The sequence below is a fragment of the Pholis gunnellus genome (genome assembly GCF_910591455.1).
Source record: "Pholis gunnellus genome assembly, chromosome: 4".
Lineage (NCBI taxonomy): Eukaryota > Metazoa > Chordata > Actinopteri > Perciformes > Pholidae > Pholis > Pholis gunnellus.
The window spans coordinates 17,170,036-17,182,997 of record NC_136530.1 but is presented as its reverse complement, the minus strand read 5'-3'; the positions used below and the strand labels follow the sequence as shown (position 1 = coordinate 17,182,997).

The following is a 12,962-nucleotide window of genomic DNA, read 5'->3' as shown; positions in this document are numbered from 1 at the left end:
CAGACAAAGTTAGCAACTAGCTAGTGAACAACATATTCGCCAGGTGGCCCTCAATCAGATTCTAAATTCATGCAAATGTGGCTCTCTATCAGCTAAGTTGTTCAACATAACATGCTAAGGTAATGACTGTTGGGGTGAACAGCTTGTTCTGCTGTCCATCACCTGCCAATAGCTGCTGACTAGCTGCTCTCCTATCACTCGTGAGACTCGTCTGTTTGCAGAGGGCTGCACCTGAATGAGTGGCCTTGAAACGTTGTCAACAGGAACAAGGGAGCAGTGGAGTACTGTTCACACAAATGAGTAGCCCTGCAGCTAAAACAAAAGTGCGGTGTCATTAATTTCAGTTTCCGTTTTCGTCACATGATTTTCCGAAGTGAGACTTTTACTTTTTGTCACATTGCTCACAACATTTGAACGCTGTTTCGCTTGCCGTGTGTTACAACAAGTAGCTTTCCATCTCTCTGGACTCCCATTAGTTTCGCTCCTTCATGGGGATAAAATAAGGATGCCTCAAAGCGCTGGGTCCATCTCAGGTCAAGAGCAGTCCAGAAAACCCATAGTCACAATCTGACAGCCGGTGTCCTGACAGAAAAAAGGCTGTAGGGACAGAGGAAGGGGGGGTCGCTGCATAATATAGGGCAGCTGTCTTTTGCCAGGTTTTCACACTGTGTCTGATGTGCGTCAAAAGGAAAGAGAGAGGATTGAGAGGACAGATGAAGAACTTCAATACATGTGGTTGAACGCTGGGTGAGAGGGGGAAGGAGAGATTGAGAAAGAAGAAAAAGAAGATGGCAAGACATGGAAAACAGAGTTGTTCCCCTCAAGAGAATTGAGCTGTGGTCGACTTCAATCTGGCCATGACTCATTCACGTGGACGGTCCTGTCACGGAGCGGAGGGGGTGGAGGAGGGTGAAGAATGGGCTGATGTGTGGGTGCACAGAGGCAGGTGTCCATATGGCCCCTGAGCCACCAACAAGGCCGGGGTGACAAAAGGGGCCTCTGCACTCCAGTCGTCCCCTCAAACCTCTCTGCGAATTCTGTTTTTGCAGTCCCTCTCTCCTCTGCGGAGCCTCTCACTTTCTCCCAGGCCAGCTCAGGAATGTGCCTTCTGCAAACCCACACCCACACACACACATACACAGGGAGTGTCCTCACCTTTGCTGGTTAGTTATTATTGTAATGAATGATGCATAGAATGTTGCGCAATTGAGTAAGCTTGCTAGCAACTTAAACACCCGTGGCATTTGAAGTTCCACATACATATGCAGAGACATTTGCAGGTTAAGCTCTGCTGATCAGCACTCGCACCTCTTTAATGTTTTGGACAATATGCAACAGCACATTACCCAATACACAATAATCCCCCCCCCAGCAATGAAGGGTATTCATGATGATGTCAGATTTTTCCTCAGTTGATTTCTTCATCTAAATCCAAGAGATTACCTAAACACAAAAAATAAATCTTTAACTAAGGGGGGGTGTCTATATGGGATGGATTGCCAGCAGTCCAATTTTTATCACCAGTTCTTCAAAGTTTTAAGCCAAATCCTGGGAAACAATGTGAGCAGATGCTGGGCAGGAGGGGCTGTAAATCTGGCCTGGCGAATTAAGCCATTGCCTTGGCATTGTTCTGGCTGGCCTCTCAGCTGCTCCTGCTGGGGAGGGTGTTAGGTGGGATGGGGTGGAGCGAGGGTCTGCTGCCTAAATCTCCCAACAAGGGCGCACCCTGCACATTTCACACATAGTCATCCAAGTTGGACCCCAGCTGCAGACGGAGAGATACAAGTCACACAAACACACAACGTCACAGGTCCTGCAGGAGAAGGAACAGGTTGTTGTTTCTGAGAAAAAATTATTGTTCAGACATGTTTCTAATTCCTGTCTTGTCCATCAGAACAGCACATTTGGATCTAGTTAAAAAACAAACAAAACAACATTTCCTTTAACCTTAACGCTGAGTTGCTAAAATTATTCCCAGTTAAATCGCTGCAAAGCTTAAAAGTTGTTTCTCTTTAAAACCTCTGAGAGGCTGTTGGTAGGTTTCATTAGTTGACCCTTGACCTCATAAGAGATCAGGTGACCAGGGCACTGCTGTGGAATGTTCCCTTTTGACTCCTTTTCATTTTCTAATTTCAAAGCTCTCAACTGTTTGGATTCTTGTCATTTTTACCAGCCCCAACCCAACGTACCGTCCATGTGTGTGTGTGTGTGTGTGTGTGAGAGAGAGCATGTGGACATGTGTATGTTCTCTTTATATGTTGTCAAGAATTGATAATAGAAAAGTACACTACAGTTTGACAAAAATAAACTTGACTCAAGGTTTGCCAACTAGCTTTTCTCCTAGAGCTACAGTATCTGACAGTACATCAGCAGAATAACTTGAGCGACTCTGAGAAATTCTATGAAAACAATGAGATGTGCTTGAAAGCTCAAAACAAACGTTAGCTTTTTGTACTGAACTGTATTATAGATGTGTGCTTTTTTGATTGTTTCTTTACATAGAAAGCCAAATGTACTGAAGAATGTGATATGCAGTTGAGAGCTCTGAAAAAAGCTCAGAAAAAGGACTTTCATGCTCATTACAGTATCAACGTCCGTTGCTATTTTTGACTACAATCTAGTAATGCATTGTTATCATTCTTTTAAATCTTTCCACTTTTCGTCATTATTATACTGCCCTTGTTTACATGTTCTTTTGTAAAGTGCCTCAGTTATTCTGAGTTTTTACTTCCTCCCAGGCAGGAGAGTCTCACTCAAGCATGCGGTATGCTGAGCAGCATGAAGGATTGATGCTCTGCCGCTTGATCTACTTCAAAAGAAGGCACTTCAGTGAGGAAATATCCACAATATTTCTACCAGAGGAATCCAGGTACAGATGCACATTGAGAGGTTTTTCATGCGGTATCTTGACATAAACCCAGACCAGGATGGTCCCTTCTGAGTGGGATCTGTCATCTAAACTATCAGTCCATCAGAGCAAACACATGGAAAAACCATAAGGTCTTTCCTACTGAAACTTCAAAGTATTTTTCCACATTCTGTCATCAGTGATTACAACAGACATACATAGTGATTGAAAGATACTTTAACAGAACTTTGCTTCAATTCAATTAAGTACATTTGTTTGCAGGACACTCACAAAATAAGCCTCAGTACAAATTGTTGTGACTTTTGAGAGGGAATTTTTGGAATAGTTCCACATATTGGGAAGTCTGCTTATTTGCTTTCTTGCGAGGAGATTAATACCACTCGTGTATCTGTGTTGAATATGAAGCTACCACCAGCATCAGGTTAGCTTAGCTTAGCATAAAGACAGAAACACGGAACCGAGTCTCAAGTAGTCCGACACATAATCCCTATCTCATTTTTACACTTCAGATTTTGTATGGTACATATAAAGTGTAAATTAGTTTGTGTCCGAAATACTAGTGGGTGAATATCGCCAGCTTTGGACAGAGCCAGGCTACCTGTTTCCTCCTGTTTGCAGTCTTTGTGCTAAGCTACGCTAAATGGCCACTGGCTGCAGAGCTTCATATTCATCCTACAAATACAAATGCGCTATCGATCTTCTCATCTAACTCTCAGCAAGAATCCGAATCATGAGCGTGGTACCCCTAAATGTGGAACCATTCCTTTAAGAAAAGAGGCTATCCTAGCTAGTAGTTAGCATCAGGGAAGCAGCAGGCAAACTAAGTTTTCCTGTTGACAGCTGAAGAGTGCTCTGCTGACAGGAGGCAGGCGATAGCATACACTAAAATACCAACTGTGTCTCTCCACTTCCCCTGCAGAGAACAAAGTTATCAGCGTGCCTCATTTCAGCATGATGTTACAGGCCGGTTGGAGGATGAATCACTACAAAAGGTGTGCCACCTGCAAGTTTATCAAACCAGGGAGGCCCAAATCTTCTCATTGAGCCCGACCACAGCTGCTGTCAAGGCTTCTTTTCAGTCTCACCTTTCACATTTTTCTCTCCTATCAAGCGGAGCAAACCCTCACCCTCATCCTGTCCTCACGCTGAAAGGAGATTGCTCTCGTCTGGAGGAGCAGGAGGGGGAGAGGTGATGAGCAGCTTACCTCTTGGAGGGATTAGCCTTATTAAAATGAAATAGTCTAGTCCTGACTGACAGAGCAATGGAGGTGGAGGAGGGAAGAGGCAGGGAGGACAGAGGAGAGGGCCTACGTTGTGTGAGGCCCGGCCCCTGAGGATCTGAAGCACCGCTCCTCTGTATTCTCCTTCCCTCCATTCCTCACTTTCACCTCTCGCTCTCTCCACATCTTCCCCCCCCCCCCCTCCCCCCTTTTTGCCTCTGGTCCACTCTCTCATCATCACCGCGGTCCAGAACAGGCGGATCTGTCAGCGGTGCGTCAAGAGATCTGCCCCAAGGCCTTCAGATGAGCTGCCAAGTACAGGGGCCGGACCGTAGGGGAACAAAAGACCCCCAAAAAAACACATCAGAAAGGCTGGGACCTTGGTAAAATGTGTTTAATAGCCCTCCTATTGAAGGGCACTGCATGTATGGAATGTGTGCCCAGGATCACAGGTTCCCAGCAATTACCCAGGCTTAGCTCGCCCAGGTTCATAAGGAGTGAATGGGTAGTATGTGTAGGAGAACATTAACCGGCCCGAGCCTCTCAGAACACATCCAATGAAAGATGTACAAAAGGATTGAAGGATTGCTGAATATGACTTTGTAATTTGTACCTAATGACATGTACTCGGTGGTAATCCCTGTTATGCACGTAAAGCCACGCTTGAATCAGAGGTCCAGAGTGCACGCCATGGTTGTGTCATGTGCCGAGACTCAGATACATTTCTTCGTCTAACGAAACTAGAGTTTTAAATCTTGAGTATTTATCTGCACCAATCTTATCTTTTTCTTATTTGTAGTCGCTATCAATCGAAACTGTTGCTCAAAACAGTTTTCACAGATTCACAACTGCTTCCACTAAAGATCAAAAAGTCCAGTTGCTGTCTTCACCAATCATTGGAAGTGTGTTAGGCTGTGCAGCTAGATGTATTAGTAGAGAAAGAGAGTATATTTCATAGGATATATTTGTAGTTATTTGTCGGCAGAAATATTAGTCACAGTTGAGCGACACAGTCCTAGTCGAAAGAAAGTCCACCACTGTCATAGGACCATTGTCAACATAAATAACAAACAATCTAACTCTGGAGACTTATAGGAGATCAACGAACAGCAAAGGCCAATCAGGAGGAAGGTGGTGAAAAGCAGAAGGTGTTTTCAATCGACTCATCAACTAATTGCGGCCCAAAGGCCTATAGAAGTGAACCCGAATAAACACATAGACAATGCATGTAAATGCTCCCACACACATGCACGTCCTTTGTTCAAAATTATGAATATATTCTTTTACACTTTGTCATCTTCTGGAATATAAAATAAATGGATCATTTATTTCTTATCTGAGGAGCCCTCTTGTTCGGTGTGAGTGTGTGGTTGCTTTGAGACTGTTCACCTTGGCTACACACACACACACCTGATACCACTTCTCTGTAATCTTGGAGCTGAGCGAGCAGAATTTGGCACTGTTCTTGTTTCCATAGGATGTTATTACTGCAGCAGACTGCGTGTTGACTGTCTGAAATACTGTAGTTAGTTGTGTATGACCAACTGCTTTACTTTAAAGCCACGTGGATCTTAAATGTCTGCTATGTCTCATCTTGGATAGCACTCTACACTGAAAAAAAAACAACTAAATAAAGTGTGTTTTTGTGGTGCGCTGGTTGACTTGCAGCCATGATACTGACTCAAAGAAGGTCAGCAGAGATTAAGGGAGCAGGGGAGCGAATAAGAAGAAGGGGAGAAAAGGTCTGGTTTCACATGCAGGTGGCTGTCAAGGATGTTTACCTGAAGACACCCATATCTCTTGTAGCTCCCGGATTAGAAATGAACAAAAGTTTAGTTCAGTTCAGACAGACGGCCTGATATCAAGTGGCTACCCTGACTATCCAAACAGGCTCCGCTGTTATTATGTCTACCTCTGTCTTCATATGGGATTTCACTCTTGCTTTTAAAAGTAGTTTTAAAATAGGCACCTGAGTCCTTTCACCCCCCCCCCCCCCCCCCAGATATTTAAGGATGGAATTCAGAATGTAAGAAACGAATATTCCATGTTTTTTTAAATCCTTTTTCGTCATCAAAAGACCCAAAATAACGTTTTACTCACAGGGACATCATTCTGTGTGTTTAAAATTATATACATTTAAAACAGTCACTTAAATATTTGGCTCCATCGCCACAAAATTCCAGTCTGAGTGTTTATGAGGGTTTATTGCTGACAGATGTTTTTTCATGACTTCCGTGGTGATATGAAACAGGGCTTCAGGGTGCAGACAGGTATGTGTACATTCTGTACCCTAGAGCTTTCTCATACCTGTTCAAGGCAGTCATAAAAATGTGATATGAACCTACAGTAGCGACATCAAACAAGGCTTAAAACCATTTAGTGCTGAAAGGCCCATGGCTGCTCTGACTTCTCATGCTAGCTGCCAGAGATATGTATCACCTCAGCTGGAGCCGCATGGGCGGTTTTCATGGTCGTGATTTTAGATCTCATTTTGTAAAAAAACATTAAATTACATTTAACTGTTTCAGCACTTTGGAGCCTATACCTGTGGTACATGTTGTTCTAAGTTTAGGTTAATTGTCTCACAAGTGCTTCTGGTCATGTTTTTTTCTTTCTTTCTGGGAGCCACAGTGAAAGTGCAACCTTCGCTGACGGCTAAATGCAGCTGCATTCTGGGAATGTCCCTGAAGCTGGAAGTCGTTATGGGAGATTCCCACAAGCCAGCAAGGGCAATTCCCCGACTTATTTATCTGTTCTCTGCTGAGGCTGGGTTACAATGCTCCCACAGCAAAGAGATGAATCTGCAAAAATAACAGAGTCCACTTTCATGAAGTTAAGGTCAGATCTTTCAACTGGGTTTCAATCAAAACAAAGATGGCGTTTAGAATGGTTTGGGAAAATGTGGCTGCAGTCATGATGTTGAGTCAAGAGTGATGTGATTTCTGGGCCACATGCAGAATACCACGTTTTTTTTCTTTCTATTATAAACCATTGTCAGAAGACGTTTTCATGAATGAATTCAGGCTTGTCTATGTTTGTAGGAGGAAGATGTTAACTGTGCCTTAAAATGTACTATTCTGACTGTCAAACCCAGGTGTTTTGGGATTTCTCAGCACAGAAATGTTTTTTGCTTTGTATACATCTCTGCATAATCAGATCTGTTAAATACTCTTCCAGTTTAAGCAGAGCTTTAGGTCAAGTGATTGTTTAATTCTGGGAAATTGTCATTCAAGGTGTAGTAGAAATTAGGAAATGTCACAGAGATGAAAGCTCAATTACATCCTTTGCAGATTATAGCCGATTCAAATGATGGACTGTGTACCTCTGCCAAAGAAAGAGTCACAGTCCACATGTAAATGTAAAATAATATACTTTATTATGATCATACATTTCTCAGGATCAATACAAAACGCTTTTTTTGTATTGTTTAGTGATGCTTTCTATGTGACTTTTTCTCTCCAAAGGACAAACGGGACGAGACAGAAAAATGAACAAGATTTAACACAAACAACAAAAAAATGATGCAGTTGTCTGCTGATATATTCTGTGAGAAGTTGGGAGCTAAGAGGATACTAAAGCAGACGGGAAGAGTACCTAATGTGTTGCCACTGCAAAGGAAAAACTAGTTTATTTCTTTGAAGTGTTTGCAGGCAGAAATCAGCATCTTTGAATTTCCTATTTAAGGAAAAAAATCTAGATGCCATCAAACTGCAGGTGACGTTCTCCCACATTGTTTTGTTACACTGTACTGCAAAAACTCACTTTCACCAGACCCGCTCAGCAGCAGCCACAGCTTCACCACTAAGAAGCAGCAGGACTGTGACACCATGCTGGGGGGTGGGGGTGTGGAAGAACAGTACAAAATAAAATGAAAAATATATAAATACAAAAGCAAACCTTACATCAACTGTCCATCTTCTCTTCAAGCCCAATCGTATGTCTCTCTTTCTTAAAACAAGTGTTCAATTTTGCAACTGGGTTTCAGAATTGAAACTGTTTAATGCAACTGTCATATCTTTTCCATTTGTTTCAAGAAAAAAAAAAAAAAAATGCAAATTTTTGATAGTGGAAATAAATGAACATATTCTAAGATAATGCTGAATATAATGTATAACATGGAAGTTTAAAAAAAAACACATCACTGTCAGCATTTAAGTCCTCTGGAGAAAAGCTTGGCCAGTGCAGTCATCTGTATATTGGAGGAACAGGGTGACGAACAAACGAGCATTACATTACAAAATAAGTCTTTTTACACATAAATATCAAATTCAAAGGCATATGAGAAACAGCCTTGTTTATGTCAGTAAAGCTTTTGACCATGCAACGTTCAGTACCTTAAAAAACACCAATAATCATCATGAACACACAGCTTAGTCCACCACAGACACAAAACAATGTCAAATATATACACAATACAATAAAAATATCACTTTTTTTTCTGCAAGAGCACGATTTTATCATATATTTTACAGCTAAAGTTGTACCATTAGTCCAGCACATTAAGATGTGTACAGGTAGCTTGAAGGGAGGAAAAGCGACTATTTCTACAACACTACGAGGTCATCAGAAGTATTTAAATACGCCATTGAAATAGAAGCTGTAAAAAACAATATACTCCGAATACACTTATAGAATTATATACACATACAGGTTAAATACTGATCATTCTGAATCCCTGGATTGCTAATAACGTCCTTTGTCGATTTAGGCAGCTAGCTAAGTCGTATGAACCGAAGCCCTCCGCCAACAGTTTGAAGTTGTGCTTCACATTTCAGCTTTGTGTAATTCACTGTTTTGCCAAAAAAGATGGGAGAAGCAGAAGGTCTACTGGTTGGTGGTATTTAAAGGAATAATTCCACATTTTGAGAAATGTAGCTTATTTGCTTTTTCTGCAGAGAGGTAGAAGATTTATAAATGAGCTAATCTAAGCATAGTGTAAAGACAGTGTGCAAACACAGGGATTAAACAAGAAAGGGTTGTTGTTTCCCCCTGCATCCAGTCTTTACGCTAAGCTAAGCTAAAATAAGCTAATGATCTTCAAGTTCTAGCCTGATATTTAGCATACGGACACGACATGTCATCAATCTTCTCATCTAACTAACTCTCGGCAAGAAAGTGAAAAAAGCTAATTTACCAAAATGTTGGGAGTACTCTGTAACGCCAAAACTAAATATGATGCCACATGAAACCCATTTTCTCCGTTTTAGTTGCCTGCTTAAGATCAAATACATCTCTACTGTCCAGAGATAAAGAGTTTTATTGTATACCTTTACATGGGTGTCAAAACATCTTGCACAATACAGAACGTAGATAAATGTATTTATTACTTATTTATCCTTAACAGGAGGTTTCAGTGGCGGCTGTATCTCCCGTAACTCAGTCCACAGTCCATTCTACTGCGTGAGCTATCATGACAATCTACACTACTGCCTGCCTTATAAGTGCATTATTGTTGTACAACATTTAGTGTTTCATACCTCAATAGAAAAGCTCTCTGCTGCCTTAAAAAAAAGGAAATCCACCCTCAAACAGAATGTACACAGGTTCCTCCTATGATCTTGGTTTGCATTACTAAACAATGTGTTTACGCGCTCAAACAATAGACGGTAGAAGCAAGAAACTCAGATATTTCCCATTCAGCATTAGAGACACATGTTCTGGTCAATAACAGCAGGGTTCAATGAAACAGGGCAACAGTTTTCATCCATAAGTGATAGAGGCCCTGTCCATGTCTGGAGAACCACCTTTTCCTTTATTAATCTAATTAAATAATTACAAACGTTTCTTGGAATCCAATTGTTAATTGAAAGGCCTAATGCATCCCAGATGTTTTGCTTACCACTGCTTAGTTGTAGAAGTGTCCAATGGCTTCAGAAGCCAGCCATCAAAATACTTATACGGGAAACTCTGGAAGCACTGGGACGTTTTGGTGTGAAAATGGTCAATTTTAAATAGAGTATATCAGGAATTTTGCCCTACAAATGTTGATATCAGTACCATCGCTTAAATGATTGCATGAGTAGAGTCTTGTAGTACCTTGTGTGGATTCGTACCTGCTAAAAAACACAATACACTGCAGCCTTTGTCTATGTAAAAACGTATCTTCATAACATCACAGAGGTTATCCTGTTGGTTGTCAACACTGTATCAAGATCACACGAGGGAATGCATTGTATTTCAGGGTGGATTTTCCTCTTGACGTACCACCTTCACACAATTAAGGCACCGTTTAAACCCCCGAGGGGTCAATGGGTTCTTCTAATAAGAAGAGAAGCAACGATAACAACATGGAACACAGAACCGGACTGAAACAAACACACAACATGAAGTAAAACCGTCGACAAAATAACAATAAAACAAAAACACTGCGGAATGTCTATGGGTAAATTACAAACGCCAGAAGTGCCCCGTTGCATTTCTTCTCACCTCGTCCTCTCGGTTTGTACAGAAGCACCGCGCCAACATCACAGGATCTCCATGGAAACACTGTGGCTGTATCCTGAAGCACCTTGAACGGTAAAGGTCTCTCCGCACACCATCAGTCTTTACGAGTGTGTGAGTGGATATGTGTGTGTGTGTGTGTCACTGTAGCAGGAGTCAGTATCCAACGTTGAGCTTGTTCTTGTTGAGCTCTCGCTCCAGGTTTCCTATGAGCGTGTCGATGCTCTCCTGCAGGTCTCTGAGGTTGACCCTGTTGCTCAGCACGGGGCTGATATCCTGGATCTTCATGTAAGCCTGGTAGGTGTGCTCTTTGGGCAGACAAGGGGGCAGGATGTGGTCGCACAACCTCTCCTCCTCCTTGTCCTCTAATGGCTGCCCATTGCTCATATCACTCTCTAATTGCTTCTCCTCCTCCTCCTCCTCCTCCTCCACTTCCTCCTCCTCCTCCTCCTCCTCATATTCCTCCTCTCTCTGAGGCTGCTCCTGCTCAGCAGGATCAGACGCACGGCCTGTGACCATCTGCCCGTCATCTTCCTCTGCGTCCTCAGGCTTCTCCCGCACCTCGTCAGCTGCCTCTGTGTCCTCGGAGGCCACGTCATCATAGTCCGCCTCCTCTTTGTTGGGAGGCAGCAGGATTTCACAAGGGAAGTAGCTCTCGCCGCAGTCGCTCCAGTCGCCAGCGTAGCGGTTGCTGGGGCTGTCCAAGCGCCCCGGTTTGGGCCGCAGAACACCCGCCATCTCCGCTTCAGAGAGGTTGAGGACCTGGGGGCGCTCTTTTCTCCGCCGTATGGGAGGAGCTGACAGCAGGTCAGATGAGGCCGGAGCCAAACAGGCTGCAGGGGGCTGAGAGCAGGACCGGCCATGTGGGTCCACAACTGGAGGAGCAGACAGGAGGAGAGACATAAGACAGGCAGAGTAATTCAATGCATAGAGGCCATTTGAACTAATCTCCTTAAAAGGAACGGTTCTACATTTTGGGAAATATACTTATTTGATTTCTTGCCAAGAGTTCAAATTAGAAGATCAAAATCATTCTGTCCGTCCAGAAGCTGGTTAGCTTAGCTTAGCATAAAGACTGGAAACAGTGGGGGACAGCAAGAGGTGCTTGGCAGCTTTTATTTACCTTTGGAAAGAATATTTCCCAAAATGATGAAATATTTGTTTAGTTCACCCAAATTATTAGGAAAACATTTGATCATATACCCCTCGTGGTGTCTAGCCATGCAGATATTTTTGGTTTAATTTGTTTTGAGATAAACTTTTTTTTACCTCAACCCCAAGTTTCAAAACCAATACTATCAGCAGAGCAAAATATCACTCGGAGTAAGTGACAAAATACTACTTTTGTAATTTGTGTGAAGTGACCCTTTAAGTCCTGTTTCGCAACGTCATGGTCAAAATGACATTTGAAAAACATGCCATGAAAACAACAAGTCTTTTTTGTAAAATAACTGAGAGCACAGGTTTATGAAATGAACTTCTATCTTTGAAACAAAGATATCTGGATAAGCCGGCAATAAGTTCATTAAGTTGTGGGAGCCCTGACAAAATAATGTGAACATGCCATGCTCAAAGTCAGACAAACACATGCTGAAGTCACACCACCACACTCTGTGACTTTGATGCCATCCTTCTGTGCTATTTTCTATCAACTGTTGACTAAACCAAACTTAAAAATGAACTAAACTGAAACCCCGTTTGGTCATTACGAAGGAATCATCTGACTGTGCCACGAAAGGGAACAGCGAGCACTCCACCGCAACCAGCACAGTCCGGTTACCTGTCTGTGTTTATCTCTGTGTACCTACACTTGGTGACACCGCTAGCTCTCCCTTACTGGATTGAAAGGAACAAAACAAAAACAAAAAAGTGTTAAAAGTTATGGCTGTAAGTCATGTACAAGAGGTACAATACACAATACGGAAATGTATTTAGTCTACAGGTGTATGAAAAAGGTTTCAAATATTATCTTTACAAAAACATGAGGACTTGTGACGCATGTTGACTGCATTTCATTCATCGGGACGGGTTGCCGATAGTGTTTTTGTGTAGCGCGTTGCATGCCTTGCAACTCTCCTGAGGCTAAAGACTCAATTATCACCTAAAACAAACAGAAATTATCCTCCTTTAAGAGACGTGTTATTGAAATTCAGACATGACTCACTGATGACCAGATTTAACTTATTAGCTGTCAGCAGAAAAAAGGTGAAGGTAGGAATCAGACAAAAACACCGTTCCTTGTGTTGAAAAAAAGCTAAATGTAATAATAATAATACAAACAAATCCCCACACACAGACATTCTCCCCTTCTGTCTGTGTAACCATCTGCTCACAGGTACAGTTGGCAAACTACATAATTCACACCGAACACACAACACCCCCCCAGCCTCTTCAACACACATATGCTCATGCGCTCTCACGCTACCTGGAAA

At 42.4% G+C, this 12,962-nt stretch overlaps 1 protein-coding gene across 2 annotated transcripts in view; it reads right to left on the bottom strand.

Moving 5' to 3' along the window:
- Positions 1–7,487: 7,487 nt before the first annotated feature.
- The window catches only part of syde2 (synapse defective 1, Rho GTPase, homolog 2 (C. elegans)), a 44,169-nt gene continuing 38,694 nt past the window's right edge, over positions 7,488–12,962 (bottom strand). For both annotated transcript variants that reach the window (XM_079158234.1, XM_079158235.1), the window contains exon 8: positions 7,488–11,405. In XM_079158234.1, the coding sequence (XP_079014360.1) occupies positions 10,687–11,405 (719 nt within the window). In that variant the 3' untranslated portion in view covers positions 7,488–10,686. The remainder of the gene's footprint in view (positions 11,406–12,962) is intronic.